Source organism: Amphiprion ocellaris, chromosome 19, assembly GCF_022539595.1.
Source record: "Amphiprion ocellaris isolate individual 3 ecotype Okinawa chromosome 19, ASM2253959v1, whole genome shotgun sequence".
In the NCBI taxonomy this organism is placed as follows: Eukaryota; Metazoa; Chordata; class Actinopteri; family Pomacentridae; genus Amphiprion; species Amphiprion ocellaris.
The window spans coordinates 70,593-98,196 of NC_072784.1; the positions used below are offsets into that span (position 1 = coordinate 70,593).

General features: G+C 39.9%; 1 protein-coding gene across 6 annotated transcripts; it reads left to right on the forward strand.

The window, feature by feature from the left end:
• Positions 1 to 181: 181 nt before the first annotated feature.
• LOC111572536 (voltage-dependent calcium channel gamma-8 subunit-like) lies at positions 182 to 27,056 on the forward strand. Of its 6 annotated transcripts, none has more exons than XM_055004913.1 (6): positions 182 to 353; positions 13,066 to 13,264; positions 14,963 to 15,187; positions 23,060 to 23,143; positions 26,655 to 26,795; positions 26,887 to 27,056. In XM_055004913.1, the coding sequence occupies exons 3-6, from the start codon at positions 14,965 to 14,967 to the stop codon at positions 26,946 to 26,948; spliced, it is 510 nt and encodes a 169-aa protein (XP_054860888.1). In that variant the 5' UTR covers positions 182 to 353; positions 13,066 to 13,264; positions 14,963 to 14,964; the 3' UTR covers positions 26,949 to 27,056. The 6 variants fall into 6 exon arrangements, with proteins under 6 accessions (XP_054860888.1, XP_054860884.1, XP_054860886.1 ...); XM_055004909.1 differs by having other exon boundaries at positions 185 to 353; positions 13,066 to 13,333; XM_055004911.1 differs by having other exon boundaries at positions 185 to 353; positions 13,069 to 13,333.
• The last annotated feature ends 548 nt before the right edge of the window (positions 27,057 to 27,604 follow it).

Sequence of the window (27,604 nt, forward strand, 5' to 3'; positions counted from 1 at the left end):
TCACTTTGTATGTTTGTTTGTTTGTGCGTCAACTTGGCCGCGTTGCGCGCTTTGCCGCTCCGTGAGAGAGAGAGAGAGAGAGAGAGAGAGAGAGAGAGAGAGAGAGAGAGAGAGAGAGAGAGAGAGAGAGAGAGAGAGAGAGAGAGGGAGGGGGGAGGAACCTGAGGGGAGGAGGGGGGGAGACGCATTCTACCGAGTACACACGAACAGCGGCCACATCCACCGGAGACGAACCCGCGCTCGGTGACGTTTTTCTATTAGCCTCCTTTTTACGCAGCCGCTTCCAGCAGAGCGCGCCGCGGATCCGAGCCGGACTCCGTTCATCCCGCCGCTCCACGGAACCGAACCCGCAGGTAAGGAGCTCTCTGGCTCTCCGGTTCTGGGCTCGGGTGGGTTTGGTTGTCGCCGTGGGTTGGATGAACCTGGACGTGGCCTGAAACGAGCCGTTGTGCAAATGAGCGCGGATCAAAGCGCGTCGGAGGCTCCGGTTCCGCTGCAGGTGTCGGGGGCTCGGATCCGGGCTCATGCGTCGCGTCGGTGCGTCCGGTGCTCGGAGGTTCCTGCACCGGGGGCTCGATGCTGGGCGTCCATTTTCCCCCCACTGTGCAGCGGCTGATGTGTGGAGCTCCGTCCGTTAATGAATGCACCGCAATACGGAGCTGATAGCCGCAGCCCCGAGCCGCATCAGCCTCCATCTGCCTCCATCTATCCTCCATCTCCTTCCTCCATCTATCCTCCATCCTTCCTCCATCAGCCTCCATCTATCCTCCATCCTTCCTCCATCTATCCTCCATCTAACCTCCATCCTTCCTCCATCTATCCTCCATCTATCCTCCATCCTTCCTCCATTTATCCTCCATCAGCCTCCATCTATCCTCCATCCTTCCTCCATCTATCCTCCATCAGCCTCCATCTATCCTCCATCTATCCTCCATCTAACCTCCATCCTTCCTCCATCTATCCTCCATCTATCCTCCATCCTTCCTCCATCTATCCTCCATCAGCCTCCATCTATCCTCCATCCTTCCTCCATCCGTCCTCCATCTATCCATCAACCTCCATCTATCCTCCTTCAGCCTCCATCCTTTCTCCATTCCGCCCAAATCTAACATCCATCTTTCCTCCATCTATCCTCCATCAGCCTCCATCCTTCCTCCATCAGCTTCCATCTATCCTCCACCTATCCTCCACCTATCCTCCACCTATCCTCCACCTATCCTCCATCTATCCTCCATCCTTTCTCCATTCCGCCCCAATCTAGCATCCATCCTACCTCCATCCTGTCACCCTGAGCTCCATGAAGGAGACCAAACATCCAAACATCTGAACATCTGCTCCCTATCAATCATTCATCCTGGATCACATCTGAAGGTGGAGGCACCTGGAGTTTAGAATCTACAGTGAGAACTGAAGTATTCAGGAGCTGCTGTCAGCAGACGACTGAGTCCTACCTGTCCTCAGTAGTTCTACCTGTCCAGTTCTACCTGTCCTCAGTAGTTCTACCTGTCCTCAGTAGTCCTACCTGTCCTCACTTCTATCTGTCCTCAGTAGTCCTACCTGTCCTCACTTCTTCCTGTTCTCACTTCTACCTGTCCTCAGTAGTCCTACCTGTCCTCACTTCTATCTGTCCTCAGTAGTTCTACCTGTCCAGTTCTACCTATCCTCAGTAGTTCTACCTGTCCTCAGTAGTCCTACCTGTCCTCACTTCTACCTGTCCTCAGTAGTCCTACCTGTCCTCACTTCTATCTGTCCTCAGTAGTTCTACCTGTCCAGTTCTACCTATCCTCAGTAGTTCTACCTGTCCTCAGTAGTCCTACCTGTCCTCACTTCTATCTGTCCTCAGTAGTGCTGCCTGTCCTCAGTCTGACAGGTGTAACTCTTTCTGCTCCTCCTGGATTCTGTTAGGTGCTGCAGCCTCCATCCAGCAGAGGTATTTAGATTTCCTGATTATCTGGTGGATGTTCTGCCAGTGGCTTCATTCGGAGAGAACGATTCCCTCTAGAAGGATTGAGGTGATTCTGTTTTAAAGTTCAGCTGCATCAGAGAGTTTTCATCTTTGGATTCATTCAGATCTGAACTCGCTGATTTAAAAAGTTTGCGCTTGTGGTGCAAAAACTCTGTAGTTTCTGCAGCCGTGCGTCTATCTTTTGTGGCCAAATCTGCCTTTTGTTTCGTGTTTCTTTCCTGTTTCTGTGAACATGTGGTGCTGCAGGTCAAAAAACGTTTTCTAGATAAAGTTGATAAAAATGAGACATAAAATGATAAAAACAAGACATAAAATGATACAAAATGTGACGTAAAATGATAAAAATGTGACATAAAATGATAAAAATGAGACAAAACGACAAAAATGAGACACAATTATTAAAAAATCTCATTTTTATCATAATGTTATGTTTTTAGCTCAACAAACTCTATTAAATAAAGTCAAAACTAAACTCCAAGAAGCTTTAAATCTGAGAAGATTCATCAAGTTTTCCTATGAAGCAGTAAAACCAGCTGTAGTCTGATGTATTAGAGTTAGTCTGACTTGTTTCCCATCAGGATGTCCATGCAGAAGCTACACATGGTGCAGCTTTAACTATCTGATCAGAAATGCTTCTTTCACTTCCCCTCTAGAAGCTCGGCTCTTCTTTGGTTCCCTTTTCGCAGCATAAATGTCCATCAGCAGCTGCTTCTGCACATCTAATGCAGATTCACTTTGTTTTTCTCTCACTTCATTTCACAGGTTTGCTGTTTACTCCTCAAATATTTATGCAGTATAAGTGACAGCGTCTGACTGTGTGAAGAGGCCGCCAGCCAAATAGTACATTTACATATTCCACTGTAAATAAACAGACAGATGATGAGAGCCTCGCAATTAATAAATAAGTAACCTACCGTCCTCTGTAGGTGCATTTTAAAACCTTTATCATTTCAACTTTAGTCCCCACAGTGACATAATAGCAGATAGACAGATTTAATATTTGTTCTGTGGCTGCAACAGACGATTATATTCATAGCTGATTATTGTACAGATGAATTGATGAGCTGTTTGGTCTCCAAAATGTCAGAAAATGGTGAAAAATGAGGCATTAAATGATAAAAACGAGGTACACAAAATGATAAAAATGAGACATAAAATGATAAAAATGTGACAAAATGATGAAAACAAGACACAAAATGATAAAAACGAGACAGAAAATGACCACAAAGAGATGCAAAATGAAAAAAACGAGACATAAAATGATAAAAATATGACATAAAATGATAAAAATGAGACAAAATGATAAAAATGACATAAAATGATAAAAATGACACATAAAATGCTATAAATATGATGCAAAATGATTAAAAAAATGAGGCATGAAATGATAAAAAATGAGACCTAAAATTACAAGAGACAAAATTATAAAAATGAGATAAAATGATAAAAATGAGACAAAATTATAAAAATGAGATAAAATGATAAAAATGAGACAAAATTATAAAAACGAGACACAAAATGATAAAAAATTAGACAAAACGATAAAAATGAGACATAAAATGATAAAACATGACATAAAATTATAAAAATGAGATATAAAATGATAAAAATGAGACATAAAATGATAAAAACGACACAAGATAATAAAAATGAGACTTAAAATGATAAAAATGTGACAAATTGATAAACGAGACATAAAATGATTTAAAAAGACATAAAATGATAAAAATGAGACAGAATGATAAATATGAGACACAAAATGATAAAAAAAGACAATTCTAAAAATGACACATGAAATGATAAAAATGAGACATAAAATGATAAAAATGTGACAGAATGATAAAAATGAGACAGAAAATGATAAAACGAGACAATGATAAAAATGAGACAGAAAATGATTTTAAAAATGAGACAAAATGATAAAAACGTGACATAATATAAAAAATGGGACATAAAATGATAAAAATGAGACAAAATTATTTTAAAAAATAACATAAAACAACAACACAGAGATAAAACTGTTGGAAACAGAAGCCTCTGAGCTTCTCTGAACTGAATATTTGCAGATGATTGTAGATGAATCAGGTTTGTTTCCGTCTTATTGGCTGTGCTGTGTTTTGGCCCCGCCCCCTTAGCCTCTTGGTGTGGCTCTGTGTGGATCCTGGATCAGTTTCAGTCGGCTCTGAGAGGCTGTTTACTCCTGAAGCTGACTCACCAGTCGATCTGAACCCACACAGGCTGGAAGAGTTTCATCATCTGACCGTCTGGAGTCGGATCTGTTTCTGTTTTAGTCTCCGAGGAGACGATCTGCTGCAGCCATCTCCACATCTGTCCTGCAGCTGCTCTTCACATGGTCCATGCTGAGATGAATCCATGCTTTATGATCAGGAGGAAGCTCTTCTAATCTATCTAGCTCTCTAAAAACTTCTCATCTCTGCAGGAAATGCATGAAAACAAACTCCTGCATCTGAAAGTCTGATTTAAAGCTGCGCCAAATATCAACTCAAACACATTTTTAGCATTTTTAGCATTTTATATCACGTTTTTATCATTTTGTATCTCATTTTTACCATTTTATGTCACGTTTATTCTAAACACAGTTATTTAAGCCATGTAATATTTATTTTTTTTGTTTTTTAGCTTTTTTTGATCATGTTATTGCAGATGTACTCCCGTCATAAAATCTTCCCCTGTTTTTGGAGAAGAATTTATACTTTCCAAACTAATTTAAGTCGTCTGCTGAAAATTCCTGTATTTTTTTTTACAATCTGTATCACAGAAATGTTTCTTCCAGCATCCTGCAGCCAGAATATGCTCTAATGTAGACATGATTTTCTACAAAAGTCTTCAGACTTACACAAGCAGCAGAACTTTAATTATAGAATAAAATAAAAATAAAATCAGAACCTATCCAAGCATTAGGATCTTGAAAACTATTTCAGCTGAGAAAGGTTCCCAACAGCTTATTTCAGCTTTTTAAAATGATTTTTTATGTTGATGCAGATGTTCTCCCCAAGAAAACACATTATTCCCTCTTTACAAATAGTTTTTCACCTGCTGCAAATTTCTGTATTTTTTCAACACATATGTTGCAGAAAAAATAAATCCTGCAGTTTCTTCCAGCATCATTCAGCCTGAAGTCTCTTCAGTCGTATCCTCATCATCTAAACTCTGCTGTTGTTGCACATTTCTGCTGAACTTCTGCACCAGAGTCGGTGAAACCGTCGTGTTTGTTGTCGTTGGTGTTGAACCTCCGTGTTTAGAGATCAGACTGATTCAATAACTGCAGCTAGAATTGCAGCAGCGCAGCTTTTATCCAGAACTCTCAGTGACCCGAGCATCAATTAACTCTCAGCCTCAGCAGTTAAAAGCTTCAGGTTCAGCCTCAGAGAGCAGAGAGAGGCGGAGATTCAGCAGCATCAGAGATGATGATCAGACGACCTGTCGGTGTGCAGCAGCGTGTAGACGCATGCAGAAACATGCAGCTACACATGCAGCTATATGCAGCATGAACATCCAGCTACATGTAGCCTGAACCTGCAGACACACGCAGCTATATGCAGTGTGAACATGCAGCCAAATACAGAAACATGCAGCCTTAACATGTAGCTGCATGTAGCTGCATGTAGCTGCATGTTCAGGCTACACATAGCTGCATGTAGGCTGAACATTCCGACACATGCAGCTACATGTAGCCTGAACTTGCAGCTCCGTGTAGCCCAACTTTTGCTGAAGTCTTGAAATGTAAAGAAACCAGTATTTAGAGCTGATATAGTCTGAAAATCTTGGTGCAAAAAAATTGAATAATACAAAGAGAAAAAACACAAAAATTAAAAAAAAAAACTAAAAAACCCAAAACGGTTCGGTTGACTTTCATTCCTTTACTGAACTTTCTAGTCTTCAAATAAAAATCAATGCTGATTTGGTAAATTGGAAGCAATTCATAAAGAAAATAATCACTGAGTGTAAATCTCGTTTTTAGCATTAGGTCACATTTTTTAAAAATCATTTTCTGTCTAATTTTTATCATTTTCTGTCTAATTTTTATCATTTTCTGTCTAATTTTTATCATTTTCTGTCTAATTTTTATCATTTTGTCTCATTTTTAGCATTTTATGTCTCAAAGAGACACAAACAAGTGCAAAGAGATGCAAAATAACCACAAAAGCACACAAAACTGGTCGACCTTCATTCTTTTACTGAATTTTCTCAAAAAATTTATGTTGATTTGGTGAATTGGAGCCAATTCATTGAGAAAACAGTCACTGAGATTTAAATCTAAACCACACAAACATGACTTCCTGTGAGTCCTCTGGACTCCATTAAAGATCTCCGTCTGCTCTGAGCAGCTGCAAATCTTCACTTCTTTTCCTGCTTAATTTGCTCCTGACAGGGTGATAAATTAATAAGCGGCCGCTTTCAGTGTGAAATCCATAAATCTGAGGGCTGATCTGGAGCTGGATGTTCTGTCGGAGGCTTTTCATGTCGAGGCGTCGGGCCGCTCAGACACTTTGTTGTGAGGAGCTTTTAGAGCAGGTGTTGCTGGACTCTTCATGGCAGCTCAGCTCCAGTACTTTTTAAACCTGACCTGTTTTCGCCTTTTATTGTCTTTGTTCTGACAGGCGTGGAGGTTTCTGCCTGCATGCTGGAGGTTTTTCTATCTTTTCAATGCACGGACGTAAACATTTGATCTCAAGGATTTTTCTCTTGATTCAGATGAGAAATTAACCACCGAAAGACTGAATTATTCTGCACATTTTCCTGATGTTCATCAAATCAACTGGACTCGACCCAAAGAGACACAAAACGACCAGAAAGACACACAAAACAATCACAAAGAGACACAAAACAACCACAAAGAGAGACGAAACGACCACAAACACAAAACGACCATAGAGACACAAAATGACTACAAAGACCTGCAAAATGACTACAAAGACACAAAAAAGCACAAAGTGACCACAAAGAGACACAAAACGACCACAGAGAAACAATATTACCATAAAGAGACACAAAATGACAACAAAGACACACAAACAATTGCAAAGAGATGAAAAATAGGCGTAAAGAGACAGAAAACTGACAGAAACAGAAACAGAATGAGCGTTTTTCTGCAGGTCTCAGGCTGCACGTGTTGCATTTAAAGGGATCTTTTTCGTGCACGTGAGGTTTTTTTTTTTTTTTGCTTATTGATCTTTTTTCTGTGCACGCTCACATGCACGGATGTAAACGTTTGATCTCAGGTGTTTGTGTTTGTCTCCCGGTCGAGACGACAAGCGAGTGCAGCGGAGAGTCTGAATATTTGTGCATGTTTTCCTGATGCTGCCGTGGAGCTCAGAATAGAAGACGCTGCGAGTATTTTTAGACCTGTCATCAGAAGTAGGCTGCTGCTGCTGCTGCTGCTGCTGCTGCTGCTGCTGCTGCTGCTGCTGCTGCTGCTGCTGCTGCTGCTGCTGCTGCTGCTGCTGCTGCTGCTGCTGCTGCTGCTGCTGCTGCTGCTGCTGCTGCTGCTGCTGCTGCTGCTGCTGCTGCTGCTGCGCCTCCTCCTCCTCCTCCTCCTCCTCCTTCTCCTCTCCTGGTCAAGCCGTCACCGAGCTCGTGCCACTCCTCCCAACACGATTCTACAAGCCGCCGGCCGCTCACATGTGTGCAGAAACTTATCATCATCGTTTATTCAGCGAGCCGTTTGGAGGCTCATTTACCTGATGAATTCAAAGCCGCCGTGTGATTTATGGAGCTTCTGTTTGGTCACAAGACACAGAATGATCAGAAAGAGACACAAAACAAACACAAAGATTCAAAATGACCACAAAGATTCAAAATGACTATAAACAGACACAAAATGACCACAAAGAGACACAAAATGACCACAAAGAGACACAAAATGACCACAAAAAGACACAAAAAGATCACAAAAAGGCATGAAATGACCATAAATAGACACAAAACAACCACAAAGTCGCACAAAAAAGATTCAAAATGACCACAGAGACACAAAATGATCACAAATAGACACAAAATTACCCCAAAAAGACAGAAAATGATCACAAATAGACACAAAATGACCATAAATAGACACAAAATTACAATAGAGACACAAAATTGCCACAAAGAGACACAAAATTACCCCAAAAAGACACAAAATAACCACAAAGAGACACAAAATGGTCATAAATTGATTTTATTTTTATTTTTATTTTTTCTGTTAAAAATTTTGCCACCCTTGTATATATTGTAAATAAAACTGCTGTAACAATGTAAATTTCCCCTGGAGTGGGGAGAAATAAAGAACTTTATCTTTATCTTTATCTTTAAAAACACCACAGGTGATGATATCTTCAGCTGTAATTCCACACTGTACGACTGTTAATATCTGTAGTTTTATTTCTGAGATCAGCGTTCTCTAACTGTCAGAACTCCCTCCGTTAAACCCTCCTCAGTCCTTCTCCCCGGTTTAGTGAAACTCTCAGTCTTTGCTGGGTTTTCTCCGTCTTCTTCTTCCTTCACGCTCCGCTGCTCCGCTCCCTCCGTTCCCCTCTTTCTTAATTATTGGTGGAAAATAGAAATTACAGATAATTAAGTGACAATTCTGATCTCCCACACAGGGGAGTTTGGCTGGAGGGAATAACTCAGTAGGTTATCCTTAAGGTCATTCATTAGAAAGCTGCAGTCAGAGACCACACACGCACACACACACACACACACACACACACACACACACACACACGCACACACACACACACACACACACACGACACGGTGTTAATCCCCCGCAGACACGTATGTTCCTCACAGGCTGGAAGGTCAGACTGCATGTTTGTTACACACGTGTAGCTTCGGTTAGCATGAATCTGCTGTCAGTTACAGTTTAAATAGTGACTGAAGGGAAGCGTTAACGAGATTAAATAAGACTGGAGTGGAAAGAGACACAAAACAACGCAAAATAGATGAACAACCATAAAGAGACACAAAACAACCATAAAGAGACACAAAACAGCCATAAAGAGACAGAAAACAGCCATAAAGAGACACAAAACAGCCACAAAGGGACACAAAACAACCACAGAGAGACACAAACAACCATAAAGAGACACAAAACAACCATAAAGAGACACAAAACAACCACCAAGAGACACAAAACATCACAAAACAGATGGACAACAACCATAAAGAAACACAAAACAACCACAAAGAGACAAAACAACTGCAAAGAGACACAAAACAACCACAAAGAGACAAAACAACTGCAAAGAGACACAAAACAATAAGAAATAGACGCAAAACAACAATAAAAACACCAAAAAAGTGCAAAGAGATGCAAGATGACCCCAAAGAGAATTAAAACAGCAAATAGACACAAAACAACCACGACTAAAGAGCAACCATCAGAGTGCCGTAGGCCTCAGAGAGCGTTAATCCCCTGCAGACATGTATGTTCCTCAGAGGCTGGCGGGGCTGGAAGGTCATACAACATGTTTATTACACGCCTGTAGCCTCATTTTAACAACAACAAGTCTCTTTAGAACCGGATCCGTCGTGTCTCAGCTCGGTTTCAGTCTCACAGAGCCGACAGGATGTAACCTATTTTGATCACGCTGCCATATTGCATCATCAAATATTAACCGAGTCGTCCGATGAATAATGTCAGTCGGGCGACGCTGAGCCGCCGCTGCCGGTGGTTTTCCCACCGTTATTTATGCGTCTTTGTGTTGCGGCGGTCGCAGCGTTTAGCGCCGGTGTGTGTCTGTTTCAGAGGCTTCGCTGCCGCCTCTACCTCCTCTCCTTTCCCCCTCCTCACCCTGCATCCTCCATCCATCGCCGCTCTGTGCTGATCCAGACTTTGGAATAGGACGTTGCCATGGTAACAGTGGTCCTCCCGCCTCCCCCCTCTTTGCTCCTCTTGTTCGCAGGGATGCAGCTCGGTCGCTCTGGAGGCTCCTCGGCGACTCACTGCTGCTCATTTAGCCGCATTAAAGCACCAAACCTGCAGGAAGCATGCGTGTGTTTACGTTAAATACGTCTCTGATCAACAACGACCACAAACAGACACAAAGCAACAAGAAAGAGACACAAAACAACAAGAAAGAGACAAAAAACGACGAGGCAAAAAACAACCACAAAGAGACACTCTCTTTGTGGCTGTTTTGTGTCTCTTTGTGGTTGTTTTGTGTCTATTAGTGGCTGTTTTGTGTCTCTTTGTGGTTGTTTTGTGTCTATTAGTGGCTGTTTTGTGTCTCTTTGTGGTTGTTTTGTGTCTCTTTGTTGCTGTTTTGTGTCTATTAGTGGCTGTTTTGTGTCTATTAGTGGCTGTTTTGTGTCTCTTTGTGGTCATTTTGTATCTCTGTGGTTGTTTATTATCTCTTTGTGGTTGTTTTGTGTCTCTTTTTGGTCAATATAAGCCTCAGTATTGATTAATCTGCGGTGCTGAAGCCTTTTTCTCTCCGTTTTCTGTCAGTTTCACTATCAATCTGTAATATTCTCCAAATATTACACTATAAATACTCCATTTTACACTATATTATTGCTTATATTCGCCATAGAGTCACCTGTTTGATCAAAGACAGGTTAGGATTATTCCTCAGATCGTCCTTTGATATTCCTCTCATCAATCAGTGGCGCTGTGCTGCTTTAATCGCCTGTTTTTAGCGAGACGTGACCACAGGTTTGTAGTCTGAATAGATGTCTGGTGTAACCTGGAAATGCAGCAGGTCACGTGACTCGGGACATTAACCTGCACCGACAGCATCACGCTCAGCCGTTACGTAATCAGAGGTAAAGTTTAGAACGTCAAAACTACATGAAATAAGCTCCGTTAAATCCAGCCGCACTCAAGATATGTGTTTAGCTTAAGAGCAGCTCCCTAAAATCTGAATTCTAATCATAATATTAGAGTTTAGTTGAGGTGTGTGGGATATAAAATAAGAAATAACCCAGTGGGATTAACCTGTGGTGAGTCTGTTTAACAGCTGATGGGATATTTCAGTCTAAAGAGGCTAAAAAATTAATAAATATCACAGCTGCAGCTTCTTAAATATGAGACTTTAATCTGTCCAACGTCAGAGAAAACTGAACATCTGAACGGCTGATTCTAAGCAGGTAAAATGTCAGCGTAGTGTGTTAGCATGCTAATATTTGTTGTGCTAGTTGTGCATGATATTGGGGAAAAAATGTAGTTTCTCTGAGATATTTATTGAATAAATACAGGAATTTTTAACAAATATAAAAGAATAGCTGAAGCTAATTAATAGTATTTTCCTCAAACCTGTTTTTTTTTAAAAACATTCTCCTTTCTGTGCTTGAAATATTTTGTATATTTGTAGCCAAATCTTCCTTTTTATCTCTAGTTTTTCACTCATCTAATATACATTTTTAGGGACTGTACAAGCAGAGTTGCACAACATTGTAACAAACTGACAATAGCAATACTACATTATTCTGTGATATGTAATGGTAAGGGTTGGGTGTTTTTTTGTCTCGTGGTCGTTTTGTGTCTCTGTGGTTATTTATTGCTCGTGGTTGTTTTACATCTATCTGAGGGTTGTTGATTTTTTGCCTCTTTGAGGTCATTTTTTTGTCTCTTTCTTGCCATTTTTGCCATTATTTCTTGGGATGTAAGGCATAACCCAGTGGGATTAACCTGTGGTGAGTCTGTCTAACAGCTGATGAGATATTTCAGTCTGAAGAGGCTAAAAAATGAATAAATATCACAGCTGCAGCTTCTTAAATATGAGACTTTAATCTGTCCAACGTGAGAGAAAACTGAACATCTTCAGGGTGTTTTTTTTTTTTTACTGGCCAGAATGAAATGTTAATACCTCTAAGAGTGCATGATGGACACAATATGACCAAATAATTTACAAGTATGTGAAAATCCATCTGTATTCACTGAATCTTTGTTTATCTATCATCTTTATAAGTTACTTTTTTTAAACAGTCTGATTCATTTGGGACCTTTTGTTCACAAGACAAAACTCAAATTTCTCAAACTTACGTCTCATATTTCAGTCCACTCCACGTTAGAGCTGCAACTAATGATTATTTTCATTCTTGATTTACCTTCTTTATTTGAGCCCTTCAGAATAAAAGCACGGAACATGCATGTAGTGCTGCTATAACACTCCTGCAAATTGGGTGACCAAGTGTCCCGCTTTGTGCGGAACTGCACAGCATTTTCATCCCTTTTTCCACGTCCCACCCATTGAGACGCTGTCCCGCATTTTGATTGGCAGCTATAATTTTCTAAAGTTAAAACTCTAAAGGACAGATGCTAGGAGTTTTGTTTTTTATCTGGCTTTTTTCTATGTTAGTCAAACAACGCAGATGCGCGATCACAACCAGATTAACCTGTCAGTGTCTTGCTGCCGCACCTTGTTGTCAGGTTGCCGTAAATTGTGCCAGTAGCGACCAGTCGCGACACACCGTAAAGCAGACACAAACACTAAACTATGGATTTTGGCGGAGATAATGGAAAATACAGCAAAGAAGAGGAGATGCAGCTTCAACAAAGACTGGGAAACTAGATATCTCTGGGTGAAGCCAGTTCAAGGTGATTCTCAGAGAGTTTTCTGTGAAGTTTGCCAGAGTTCGTTTTCCGTTTCACACGAGGGAGGGGGGGATACGCCGTGAAGCGACACAGACTGTGTTTTTTGTTCCTTCCTGACTGGTTTTGATTTGTATTAATTTTTATTTATCGAGTATTTTATTTTGTGCCTTTTTAATGAAATGCACTTGGTTAGAAGTTTGGTTAGACGGATGAATTTAAGTTCAACCTCAGTCTATGGTTCTACCAGTGTCTCAGTGGCTTAATGTGGTGTTTGGAAAGCACAGTTATGCCATGCGTTCTCATCTTTTGCTGGTGAAAATATTGGTTCAATGTTATATCAATAAAAAAGCACTTTATTCTCCATCAAAGTTCGTTATTTTTTAAAGTTAGATAGACATATAAAAAAAAAAATAAGACCCCCCCTCTCAGCTTTGGTAAGGTGTCCCACATTGTCCCACACAAATATGCTCTTTGTCCCACAATTGGTTTATTGAGATCTGGTCACCCTACCTGCAAATAACCCAATAAAATGCCATCTTTCTCTTTGTTTGTGCAGCAGCAGAGCAGTGACGATGGGTTTCCTGCTGCCAGTTTCCTGCTAACAGCGGACAGATAAAGCAGGACCAGAATCCACCTTCCTCCACCAGAACCGGACCTGCACAGACCCAGAACCAGAACCAGCAGAGAGGAAGTAGTGAGCAGACGGAGGCGGCGGGTGAACTCAGTCGATGGATGCTGTCCGGATCGAGGGGGCAGTAAGTTCTTCACTGACGAGGAAAAGAAAGATTTCAAAATTGAGTCGAAGGACAGAAACTCGCCGTCAGGTGAGTCTCAGTCCGACACACTCCGACCTTCTCCAGTTCTAAAGAGAAAGTTGCAAGTAGTAGTCACTGCTGCTGTTGGGTGGATGGATACTTTTGGGATGGGTGCTGTTGGATGTTGGATGATGCTGTTGGATGTTGGATGGATGCTATTGGATGTTGGATGATGCTGTTGAATGTTGGATGGATGCTGCTGGATGATGGATGAATGCTGTTGGATGGATGATGCTGTTGGATGGGTGATACTGTTAGATGGATGCTGTTGGATGGATGCTGTTGGATGTCAGATGGATTCTGTTGGATGCTGGATGGATGCTAGATGGATGCTGTTGGATGGATGCTGTTGGATGGATGGATGATGAATGGATGCTGTTGGATGGATGCTGTTGGATGTTGGATGCTGTTGGATGTTGGATGGATGCTGTTGGATGTTGGATGGATGCTGTTGGATGTTGGATGATGTTGTTGGATGGATGCTGTTCGATAGATGATGCTGGTGGATGATGCTGTCAGATGGATGATGCTGTTGGATGTTGGATGGATGATGCGGTTGGATGGATGCTGTTGGATGCATGCTGTTGGATGCATGCTGTTAGATGGATACTGTTGGATGGATGATGCTGTTGGATGGATGATGCTGTTAGATGTTGGATGGATGATGCTGTTGGATGGATGATGCTGTTAGATGGATGCTGTTGGATGGATGCTGTTGGATGGATAGATGCTGTTGGATGGATGATGCTGTTAGATGTTGGATGGATGATGCTGTTGGATGGATGATGCTGTTAGATGGATGCTGTTGGATGGATACTGTTGGATGTCGGATGGATGCTGTTGGATGTCGGATGGATGCTGTAGTTCAAGGTGTCTCCAGAATAAATCATTGTTTTCCTCCTGATCAGCTTCAGGTTCATGAATATGGAGCTCAGATCTGCTGCATCGATTCTCATTAAGTCGAGTCAGCAAAGTCTCCTCAAGGACACAACAGACCTGCCTCCCCCTATCCTCCCCCGTCCTCCCCCTATCCTCCCCCGTCCTCCCCCTATCCTCCTCCGTCCTCCCCCTATCCTCCCCCACTCCCCGTCCTCCCTCATCCCCCTATCCTCCCCATCATCCCCCCATCCTCCTCATCCTCCCATCCCTCCATCTTCCCCATCCTCCCTCATCCTCCATCCTCCTCATCCTCCCCATCCCTCCATCTTCCCCATCCTCCCTCATCCTCCATCCTCCTCATCCTCCCCCATCCCCCATCCTCCCCATCCTCCCCCACCCCCATCCTCCTCATCATCCTCCATCCTCCTCATCCTCCCCCAGCCCCCCATCCTCCCCCAATATTTAATATTATAAAATCAATCTCTCAAAATAATCACTATAAAATGCATTTTAATGCCATTAAATATGTCCTAAAATAGGTTTTACACCATAAAATACATCTTAATATTATAAAATTAAAGCTACAAAATACATCTCAACAATTGAAAATACATTTTGATCCTATAAAATATGTCCCAAAATAGTTTTAACACAGTAAAATATGTCTTAACAAAATGAAATCTGTGTAAACATTTTAAACCGTGTGCTCAGTTGTCAGGTTTCTCCAAAATAAAAGCCCTTCCTTCCTGTTTCCTGCAGGCATGGTGTGTGAGAAGGGGATCCAGATCCTCCTCACCACCGTGGGGGCGTTTGCCGCCTTCGGCCTGATGACGGTGGCCATAGGGACGGACTACTGGCTGTACTCCCGCGCCCTCATCTGCAACAGCACGGCCAACGTCACCCAGGACGACCCCCACAACAAGGACAAGAAGGACCCCGGGGCCCTCACCCACTCGGGGCTGTGGAGGATCTGCTGTCTGGAAGGTGAGCCAGCAGATATTTTGGGTTCTGGAGGCGGATGCCGGACAAAACCGCTGCCGCCGCCTTCAGCCTTCTAGCCCTGCAGACCCCCAGCAGCAGATTCTGGGTGTTTATTTTGGGATGTGGAGTGACCACGGCAACCAGTCAGCTTCTGCAGCATTCACTTTTAACCCCTGTTGGTTCATTTTTACCCCCTGTTGGTTCATTTTTACCCCCTGTTGGTTCACTTTTACCCCTTGTTGGTTCACTTTTACTCCCTGTTGGTTCATTTTTACCCCCTGTTGGTTCACTTTTACCCCCTGTTGGTTCATTTTTACCCCCTGTTGGTTCATTTTTACCCCCTGTTGGTTCACTTTTACCCCCTGTTGGTTCACTTTTACTCCCTGTTGGTTCATTTTTACCCCCTGTTGGTTCACTTTTACCCCCTGTTGGTTCACTTTTACTCCCTGTTGGTTCATTTTTACCCCCTGTTGGTTCACTTTTACCCCCTGTTGGTTCATTTTTACCCCCTGTTGGTTCACTTTTACCCCCTGTTGGTTCATTTTTACCCCCTGTTGGTTCACTTTTACCCCCTGTTGGTTCACTTTTACTCCCTGTTGGTTCATTTTTACCCCCTGTTGGTTCACTTTTACCCCCTGTTGGTTCATTTTTACCCCCTGTTGGTTCACTTTTACCCCCTGTTGGTTCATTTTTACCCCCCTTTGGTTCATTTTTACCCCCTGTTGGTTCACTTTTACCCCCTGTTGGTTCACTTTTACCCCCTGTTGGTTCATTTTTACCCCCTGTTGGTTCATTTTTACCCCCTGTTGGTTCACTTTTACCCCCTGTTGGTTCATTTTTACCCCCTGTTGGTTCATTTTTACCCCCTGTTGGTTCACTTTTACTCCCTGTTGGTTCATTTTTACCCCCTGTTGGTTCACTTTTACCCCCTGTTGGTTCATTTTTACCCCCTGTTGGTTCACTTTTACCCCCTGTTGGTTCATTTTTACCCCCTGTTGGTTCACTTTTACCCCCTGTTGGTTCACTTTTACCCCCTGTTGGTTCATTTTTACCCCCTGTTGGTTCACTTTTACCCCCTGTTGGTTCACTTTTACTCCCTGTTGGTTCATTTTTACCCCCTGTTGGTTCACTTTTACCCCCTGTTGGTTCATTTTTACCCCCTGTTGGTTCACTTTTACCCCCTGTTGGTTCATTTTTACCCCCCTTTGGTTCATTTTTACCCCCTGTTGGTTCACTTTTACCCCCTGTTGGTTCACTTTTACCCCCTGTTGGTTCATTTTTACCCCCTGTTGGTTCACTTTTACCCCCTGTTGGTTCATTTTTACCCCTTGTTGATTCATTTTTCTTCACTCTTTGGGCTCATGATGGACCCACGAGAGCTTTTCATCACAGCACTGCAAATCTTAGTTTTTCTGTTGAGTATTTGACTATTTAACGCTCACCTGACTCAGGCTGCTGTTGCTGAATCTTTCAGAAAACCACATTTCCCATCAGTCATTCTGTATCATTTAAAATCTGCATGTATTATTTCCTGTTTGCAGCAGCATCAGTGTGTAACAGCTTCACTAGACTTTAAAGTTTGCTTAAGAAATCACTGCAAAACCCGTCATCTTTATTAGCATCAACACACACACATTTCACTGCTGTTTGTCAGACCGTGCCGTAGTGGCAAGAGAACAGTTTTGCATAATTGCAAATTAATTACATGATAGTGAAGCGTAACCCTCACTCAAAATAATCCATTAATCATTGTCTTGGATTTGGGCTGCAGAAACAAAAAGCTCCGCCACCGCCGGAGATGCACAAACTGGCAGCGAGCATCTCTCAATCTTCAGCTTGTCACTGCAACACAAGCTGCTAATTCATTATACATCACAGCGCCGGGCTGCCAGGCGGCACCGAGGCTGGAGGAGTTAACGGAGAAGCAGCCAACAGCGACATGACAGTCACAATCTGAGCCAGTCAGTGGTGGAATGAGACACAGAATGACAAAAACGAGACCGAAAACGATAAAAACGTCACAAAAGGGACAGAAAACGACGAGACAGAAAATGACAAAAACAAGACAGAAGATGACAAAAACGAGACAGAAAACGATAAAAATGTGACAAAAAGATAAAAATGAGACAGAAAACGAAAAAAATTGGACATAAAATGATAAAAACGAGACACTAAATCAGAATAATGAGACACAAAAATGAGACAGAAAATTATAAAAATGAGACATAAAATTATAAAAATGAGACATAAAACCCCAACCCCACCTCCAGCTCCACCCGCACCTAAACCTTGTGTCTTGTTTTTGTTGTTTTGTCTCGTTTTTGTCTTTTTGATATATTTTTTGTCGTTTTGTGTCTCTTTTTTAGTTGTTTTGTTTCTTGTTCTTGTTGTTTTATGACTTGTTTTTGTCTTTTTTTTATCTTATTTTAGTCCTTTTCTGTCTCCTTATTTGCCATTTTGGGTCTCATTTTTTTATTATGTTGCGTCCATGGTTACTTTCTGTCTCGTTTTTATCGTTTTCTGTGGTCAGACAGAGGACGGCTGACCTCCATGTAGCCTCCTCCAGCCTCAGTAGTCGTGCAGCGATGCAGCGAGGTGCAGCTGAGCAGCGATGCAGGACATGCGAGCTGTGAAAGATTAATGCGGGCGGTGGGTGGATGGAGACGAGTCCCGCCTCCTGTCCTGCTGCAGGTTTACTGCAGCCCAGCGAGGAGGATTTCTGCTCGTTTATCAGACGAACTGATGAGCCCGAACACAAACACAGAGAACAGGAGAACAGGTCACTTAGTGCTCGACTGGATCCACTAAACCCTCCAGACTGCAGCTCTAGAGACGTTTTTGTTTACCTCCTGTCTGGTTTTAACTCACTGTTGGTTCATTTCTAAATCTAAAGTCCTGCAGCTCTAAAGAAAACTACATGAAGAAGGAGAGAGAACTCAGAGATGTCTCAGAATGACAGAAAATCACACAAAAATAGTCGATTTTTAAGATTTATTTTACCAAAAAAAAAAACATTTTTGCTGATTTGTGATAATAGTATAATACTAATATAATATCTGTAGTAATAATAATAATAATAATAATAATAATAATAATTAATCCATTACAAAACTGCAATTTTTATCTTTTTTGCTTCAGACATAACATCATTTTGACCGTACGTGCTTCAGAAACACTCTTGGTTCATTTTTCTTCACTTTTGGTTCATTTTTCTTCACTTTTGATTCATTTTTTTATATATATGTACGTACATACATGCTTCAGAAACACAAGCTATTAACAGGAAAAATGGTCAAATATCAAATTAACCCTCTGAACTCCAAAAAAATGACTTTTGAGACTTTTGTCTCATTTTTCTTCACTGTGGTTAATTTTTCAATCGACTGTCCTGCAGCTTTAATGAAAACAACACAAAGAAGGAGAGAGAACTCAGAAATATCTCAAAATGACAGAAAATCACACAAAAGTAGTTGATTTTTAAGATTTATTTTACAAAAATTATAGAAAGAAAATTTTGTTGATTTTGTGCTTAAAATGCTCAAAAAAAAGAACTCCAAGATATCTCAGAATGACAGAAAATCAAAAAAAAATTGTCGATTTTTAAAATTAGTTTTACAAAAATTTAAGGAATAAAATAAAATTTTGTTGATTTTGTGCAAAAAATGCTTTAAAAAACAGGAAAAAACTAAACATTTTTGTTGATTCATGCTAAAAAATCATTTAAAATTAAGACTGAGTTTTCAGAATCAGATTTTACAGTTCCCGACTGATAAATTTATGTAATTTATGTCTTTTTTTTGTTAAATATAACACGCCTTAAAGGAGTTTAAATGAACAGGAGCTAAAACAAAGCTGCAGGAATGTAGAGTTTAGGGAAAATAATGTGTTTTTGAACATTAAAGCAGGTAAATATATTCTAGTAGAACACAAAAATACAAAAACAAACCTTAGTCCAGATGATTAGTGCCGATTTTGAGGTGTTTTGTTATAATATTCATAAAAATATTATGATTTTAGACAGATTTTGAGTTCTTTTTCAACACAAATTTGCAGGTGTTTAGTTCAAAGACCACTGTAAAATTGAAAATCTGATAAATTGCTGTGATTCTGACCATTTTTAAAAAATGATTAATAGTCACAGGGATCAGTTACCAACCAGCATATTGTTAAATACAGAAGTGTACCTCTCAGATGTGTATTTTTACATGTCATATTTGTACTTTTAATGAACTAAGAAGGATAAACTCTGATGTTCTTCAGATTTCTGCAGCTGATCCGTGTCGCCCTTTTGTACCTCCATCTGTTTCTTTGCAGAAAATCCAGTGGAAATATTCCAGCTGTGACCCCACATCTGTCCGTCTGTCCCTCCGTCTGTCTCTTCATCCCATCACTCCATCTCTCTCACAATCCATCCGTCAGCAGCAGTGGTGTCCGTCCATCCGTCTGTCTGTCCTCCTGCAGGACGCCGGCGGCTAGTTTTCTGTCCACCAGTGTGTCTGAACACCTGTATGTATCTCTGTGTGCGTTACTAACATCATCTGTGTGTTTATTTTCTGTGTATTAATTCCTTCAGGTTCCATCTTCATAATGTCTCATTACTCTGATGACACACTAATATAACTGCATGTTAATCCATAACATAGATGAGCTTAACTTATGTAGTGTAATGAAGTATAACGTAGCATGAGATACCACAACTTAATGTAAGTTAACATAATTTAACTTATGTAACATACACGTTATCATTTTGTGTCTCATTTTTAGCATTTTGTGTCTCATTTTTATCATTCTATGTCATGTTTTTATAATTTTATCTCTCATTTTAATCATCTCTCATTTTTAATCATTCTATGTCTCGTTTTATCAATTTTTTGTCTTGTTATTTGCCATTTTGTTTCTCTTTTTTTTATCACATTGCATCTGTGGTTATTTTATGTCCCGTTTTTATCATGTTAAGTCTTGTCTTTATAATTTTGTCTCTCGTCTTTCTCAATTTCTGTCTCATTTTTATCATTTCCTGTCACATTTTTGTCATTTCCTGTCTCGTTTTTATCATTTTATATTTCATTTTTATCATTCTATGTAAGTAGTGTAATGTAGCGTACCCTCACGCAACTTAGCACAACTTTATGTAACTTAACTTTACTTAGCTTTCCTTAGTTTAGCTTAACTTATCTTCTGGTTGCTGAGCTCTTTAATCCCATCTTCATAATGTCTCATTACGCTGACGACACACTAATATACCTGCATGTTAATCCAGGTGACTCCATCACATTTAACTGGCTGCAGCAGGTGAAGACAAAACATATCCTAAAAACTTTTATCAACTGAATGATAGCAAGACAGAAGTGATCATGTTTGGTTCTACAGCTACAAAAAATTGCATTATTTAAAGATTGTTTTAAACACAATTTTTGAGCATTTCACAGTTGTTTTAATTGTTTCCATTTTTTTTAGATTAGAGATAACATCTAGAAATCACAGAAAAAGAATACTGATTTATGTGTTAACCCTAAAAATAAAAAGGCCAAAACTGTAAATAATGTACACATAAAAATGTGTTTATCTTTATTTTGATAATTCATTCATTTTACATCTTTTGACCTAAAAAAATACACATTTTCACAGCAAATATTTGCTGTTATTTGAAAGAAAAGTGCACTTTGAGGATTAAAAACTTTTTAAAATTACAGATATCTAGTAAAATCATGTCAAAAATTTATATTTTTACAAATTGTAGCTACAAATTCAATTGTCATTTGTCCATTTTTGTCGCTTTGTAACTTGTTTGTCTAATTTTTGTCTCTTTTTTGTTTCATGTCGTTTGTCTCATTTTTGTCTTGTTTTGTCTCATTTTTGTAATACTTTGTGTTGTTTTTGTTGTTTTTTTTGTCTTTTTGTCTCACGTTTTTGTCATTTTTGTCGTTTTGTGTTTCCTTTTTGTCTCACTTGTGTCGTTGGTCCATTTTTTTGGTCATTTTTTTGTCCAATTTTTGTAATTGTTTTGTGCATCATTTTTGTTATGTTTTTTGTCTCATTTGTGTTGCTGTAATTTACCATAAAATTACAATTTTAATATATTTAAATCCATTTACAATATTACTATTTTCACCATTTTGCTATTTTTTAATTCTTATTTTCATCCTGTGTACCCGACATGAAGCTCAGAAGTCAGAGCAGCACAGTGTAGCAGTTAAAGTTTATTTGACAGTTTTTAAATGAATGTAAAAGTTGAGGAAGATCTGAAAGCAGGGGCAGGAAAGGTGTGAAGGTTAGAAGGATGCAGGTGATGGAGGTGTGTTCAGGTGAGCAGCAGGACCTGGTGTCTGTAGAACAGTGATGATTCCAGCAGCTCAGCTCTGAAGGACTGGGAGGAGTTTAGTGGAGTCACTGCAGTGATGGATGTGGGATGTGACCAGGATTTAAAGAGAGAAGGAAGGACCAAGAAATACTGCAGAGGTGAAAGCAGGCAGGATGAGGGATGCTACTGACGTCAGAGCTAAAGCAGAGTCTACTGTCTAGTACGGGGTGTCAAACATGTGGCCCGCGGGCCAAAAGCGGTCCTCCAGAGGGTCCAATCAGGCCCTCAATGAGTAAAAATTACAGAGATGACATTAACTGCAGAACAGTGTCTCATTTTTGTTGTTTTGCGTCTTGTTTCTGTCATTTTATGTCTTTTTTTGTCGTTTAGTGTCTCCTTTTTCTCGTTTAGTGTCTCCTTTTTATCGTTGTCTCCTTTTTCTCGTTTAGTGTCTCCTTTTTATCGTTGTCTCCTTTTTGTCGTTTTATGTCTTGTTTTTCTCGTTTAGTGTCTCCTTTTTGTCATTTTGTGACTCGTTTTTGTCGTTTTGTGTCTCGTTTTTGTCATTTTGTCTAGTTTTTGTTGCTTTGCGTCTTATTTTTTCTTTTTTTCTTGTTTTTGTCGTTTTGTGTCTTGTTTTTGTCATTTTGTGTCTTGTTTTTGTCGTTTTGTGTCTATTTTTTCTGTTTTGTCTCGTTTTTGTCATTTTTTCTTGATTTGTCATTTTGTGTGTAGTTTTTGCCATTTTGTGTCTCATTTTTGTCGTTTTATGTCGTTTTTGTCATTTTGCATCTTGTTTTTGTCATTTTGTGTGTAGTTTTTGCCGTTTTGTCTCATTTTTGTCGTTTTTTGTCTTGTTTTTGTCATTTTGCATCTTGTTTTTGTCATTTTGCATCTTGTTTTTGTCATTTTGCATCTTGTTTTTGTCATTTTGTGTGTAGTTTTTGTCGTTTTCTGTCTTGTTTTTGTCATTTTGCAGCTTGTTTTTGTCGTTTTATGTCTTGTTTTTGTCATTTTGTGTGTAGTTTTTGTCGTTTTATGTCGTTTTTGTCATTTTGCATCTCGTTTTTGTCATTTTGTCTAGTTTTTGTTGCTTTGCGTCTTATTTTTTTCGTTTTTTCTTGTTTTTGTCATTTTGTGTCTTGTTTTTGTCATTTTGTGTCTTGTTTTTGTCGTTTTGTGACTGGCTTTTGTCATTTTGTGCCTCGTTTTTGTCATTTTGTGTCTCGTTTTTGTCATTTTGTCTAGTTTTTGTTGCTTTGCGTCTTATTTTTTTCATTTTTTCTTGTTTTTGTCGTTTTATGTCTTGTTTTGATCATTTTGCATCTTGTTTTTGTCATTTTGTGTGTAGTTTTTGTCGTTCTATGTCTTGTTTTTCCAGATTGATTTTAAAGGTTTTCTGTCTTGCAGGTTGTTTTTAAATATTCCATATCATTGCGTTTGATTCATCATTCAGCTCATGCGCTCAGATCCGGTTTGTTCCTCCGGAGAGCAGCTGCCGTTATCCTGCAGACAGGAGCTCCTGATCTTCCCGCTGCCTCCGCTCACCTTTTCTTTCTTGTCTTGTGTCTCAGGAGTGAAGCGAGGAGTGTGCTCTCAGATCAACCACTTCCCGGAGGATGCCGACTTTGACCACGACGGGGCCGAGTACGTCCTACGTAAGTCCACATCTGCAGCGCCAGACGAGCAGGGGAGCAGAAAGAGCCACGTTTGGTTGCTCGCTCCTCAGAAGATCATCTCATGAGGAAACAAACACGTGACGGCGTGCAGGCAGCCGTGGCCTAGTTGGTCGGCGCCCTGCGGCGCTCCGTCATACGTTCATGTGTGGATCGGCTCTGTTTACCACGCTGCAGAGGCATTTTGTTGGCATTTAGGTGGCATTTCCTCTCCCGTGGCCTCGTTGTCCTAGATGAGAGACCACTGTTAATGTGTGTGTGCGTGCACGTGTGTGTGTGTGCACGTTTGGCAGACGTCCTGAAAGCACTGAAGGCCACATGGGAAGGTTTGATTGGATCGTGTGCTGAGAACTGAGTAATTAATTTACCCATCAGATATTTCTGTTGTTTTATGTGTAGCTTTTGTCATTTTGTGTCTGGTTTCTGTTATTTTCTGTCTGATTTTTGTCATTTTCTGTCCACTCTTTGTTGTTTTGTCTTGTTTTTCTCATTTTGTGCCTCGTTTTTGTTGTTTTATGGCTTGTTTTTTTGTTTCTCGTTTTTGCGTTTTGTGCCTCGTTTTTGTCGTTTTATGGCTTGTTTTGTTGTTTTTTTGTGTCTAGTTTTTGTCTTTTTTTTTGTCACTTTCTAACTTTTTTGTGTAATTTTTTGTCTTTTTTGTTTGTTTCATGTCCTTTGTCTCATTTTTGTCATTTTGTGTCACATTTTTGTAATATTTTGTCTCCTTTTATAATTTTTCGTCTTTTTTGTCTTGTTTTTGTTGTTTGCCTTATGTCTTTGTCATTTTGTTTCGCGTTTGTCGTTTTTTGTGGCAACTTTATGTTTTTCTTTTACATCATTTAAACCTAGAGTTAGCTCAGAAATGTGAGTTTGTGTCTTTATTGTGCATCAGATTGGCGACGTTTTCCTAATCTTCATGACGTTATGTTTCACATATTTATACTCAGTCCTGGATCATTCCTTATAAAATCAACCAAATTTGGAAAATAGTTCCCACCTGATCTCCTCAAAATCAACAGTTTTTTTTTATGTACAGTACATTTAATGAAGCCATGCAGAGTTCTACCTTCATACGAGGGAATATTTCCAGATTTCCAGGTCCTTGAAGTCCACAGTGGAGAACATCCCCTGGAGAAAGTTCTAGAGGTCTACTCCTGGTCTACTCTAGAACTTTCTCCAGTTGTCAGTAGGTCTACTCTAGAACTTTCTACAGTTGTGGGTAGGTCTACTCTAGAACTTTCTCCAGTTGTCAGTAGGTCTGCTCTAGAACTTTCTCCAGTTGTCAGTAGGTCTGCTCTAGAACTTTCTACAGTTGTCAGTAGGTCTGCTCTAGAACTTTCTACAGTTGTCAGTAGGTCTACTCTAGAACTTTCTCCAGTTGTCAGTAGGTCTGCTCTAGAACTTTCTACAGTTGTCAGTAGGTCTGCTTGGAACTTTCAACAGTTGTCAGTAGGTCTGCTCTAGAACTTTCTCCAGTTGTCAGTAGGTCTGCTCTAGAACTTTCTACAGTTGTCAGTAGGTCTGCTCTAGAACTTTCTACAGTTGTCAGTAGGTCTGCTCTAGAACTTTCTACAGTTGTCAGTAGGTCTGCTTGGAACTTTCAACAGTTGTCAGTATGTCTGCTCTAGAACTTTCTCCAGTTGTCAGTAGGTCTGCTCTAGAACTTTCTACAGTTGTCAGTAGGTCTGCTCTAGAACTTTCTACAGTTGTCAGTAGGTCTGCTCTAGAACTTTCTACAGTTGTCAGTAGGTCTACTCTGGAACTTTCTACAGTTGTCAGTAGGTATACTCTGGAACTTTCTACAGTTGTCAGTAGGTATACTCTAGAACTTTCTACAGTTGTCGGAAGGTCTATTCTAGAACTTTCTCCAGGGAACGTTCTCCTTTCCTGCTTCCAGTCTCTTAAAACATTCCAGGTCCTTGAAGTCCATAGAGGTGGGTCCAGATTTATCACGTTTTAATGGACTTTTTCCATCATTTCTGAGCCTCAGAACTTCATCAGTCAAGCAGATAGAACCATGATATTTAGGAGGAGAAACACATCTGAGTTCTGGTAGAAACTGCAAAAAAATCACCACAAAAACAGACACAAATGTATGAAAACAGAACACCTCTATGGACTTGAAGGACCTGGAACTCTGGAAATATTCTCAGTATGAAGGTAGAACTCTGATCATTAATAAAGTTACTGGAGATGAAGAACCAGATGTTTCTTTGTGGTGATTTTGCTTCTTTTCATGGAGATTTTTGTGTCTTTCTGTGATATATTCACCTAATTTTGTGGTAGTTTTGACCTTTTTGTGGGAACTGTGCATCTTTCAATGGAAATTTGGACTCTTTTTGTGGTATATTTACCTCTTTTTGTGTTAATTTTGGGTCTTTTGTGGTGATTTTGTGTCTTTTTGTGGAAATTTTGGGTCTTTTTGTGGTGATTTTGAGTCTTTTTGTGGTTGTTTTGACTTTTTTGTGGTAATTTTGCATCTTTCAATGGAAGTGTGGAGTCTTTTGTGGTATACTTACCTCTTTTTGAGTTAATTTTAGGTCTTTCTATGATGATTTGAGGTCTTTTTTGGTGATTTGGGGTCTTTTTGTGGTGATTTTGGGTCTTGTTGTGGTAGTTTTGAGTCTTTTTATGGTGATGTTGGGTCTTTTGGGGTAATTTTGGGTCTTCTGTTGTGTTTTTGTGTCTTTTTGAGGTAGTTTTGACTTTTTTGTGGTGAGTTTGCATCTGTCAATAGAAATTTGGAGTCTTTTGTAGTATATTAACTCTTTGTGGTGTTTTGGGGTGATTTTGTGGTAATTTGGGGTCTTTTTGAGTCTTTTTCTGGTAATTTTGGGTCTTTTGTGGTGTTTTTGTGTCTTGTGATAGTTTTGAATTTTTTGTGGCTACTTTGCATCTTTCAATGGAAATGTGGAGTCTTTTGTGGTATATTTACCTCTTTTTGTGGTGACTTTAGGTCTCTTTGTGGTGATTTTGTGTCTCTTTGTGGTAATGTTGACCCTTTTTTGATGGATTGCTCTCTTTTTGTGTTTAATTTGTCTCTTTTTGTGGTAATTCTCCAGCTTTTTTAGTTAATTTCGTGGCAGTGTTTATCAGAACTTAGATGTGTTTTTCCTCCTAAATGTCATGTGTCTTATCTGCTGGACTGATGAAGCTCTGAGGCTCAGAAATGATGGAAAAAGTCCATTAAAAAGTGATAAATTTGCCTTCAACTCTGACATAGGCACAGTATGAAGGTAAAACTTTGATTCTGAGGAGATCAAGGGGAAGAATGGACTCATTTTCATGGGCTGATTTTCCTCTTTCAAGTCTTTATTGTTTTCTGAAGCCAAATGTAGGAAACAAAAGTAATCCAAGTATTTTGACACATATTGCGATACTAGTCATGATCTTCGTAGTAATTGAAACTTTTGCATCACTTTTGATTTAGATTTTGCTGTTATTTCGCCCACGCTTCATCTACCACGTTGTTCTTGTCCTCTGCTGTGTTTAGGGGTAGTCAGGGCTTCCAACATCTTCCCAATCCTCAGTGCCATTCTGCTGCTGATGGGAGGCGTTTGCATCGCTGCTAGTCGTTTCTATAAGAGCAAAAGGAACATCATCCTGGGAGCAGGAATCCTCTTTGTGGCTGCAGGTAACTCAGGAATATCCTAGCATTTGTACATGCATGTGAGAGTAAGAAATTCCTCTTTAATTAAGCTGCTTTTTCACTTGTGTTTGGACAGATTTCATGGTTGGGCAAGGATTTCACGGGAAAAAGATCCTGGTATTGGTTAAAGATTTGTGAACATGTTAGAGACTTTTCTTAGGTTTTTGGTTCTTACTGTTGGCTGATTGGTTGGAAGTTGGATGGAAACACAGACAATGAAATAAACTACTGCATCATTTAATGCCATTTTTACATCTTTAAGTGTCATTGTTACGTTTTTTGTTCAGTTTTCTGATTTTAGTGACTTCTTGCATCTTTTGGCTTCATTTTTGACGAATGTCATAGTATAGGATGTCGTCCGAAAAACATCATGGTATAGGATGTTGATAAAACACGTCATAGTATAGGATGTCATCCAAAAAACGTCATAGTATAGCATGTCGTCCGAAAAACGTCATAGTATAGCTTGTCGATAAAAAACGTCATAGTATAGCATGTCGTCCGAAAAACATCATAGTATAGCATGTTGTCCGAAAAACGTCATTGTATAGCATGTCGCTCTAAAAACGTCATTGTATAGCATGTCGATCTAAAAACGTCATTGTATAGCATGTCGATAAACGACGTCAGATTATAGCATGTCATCCGAAAAACGTCATAGTATAGCATGTCGCTCTAAAAACGTCATTGTATAGCATGTCGATAAACAACGTCAGATTATAGCATGTCATCCGAAAAACGTCATAGTATAGCATGTCGCTCTAAAAACGTCATTGTATAGCATGTCGATAAAC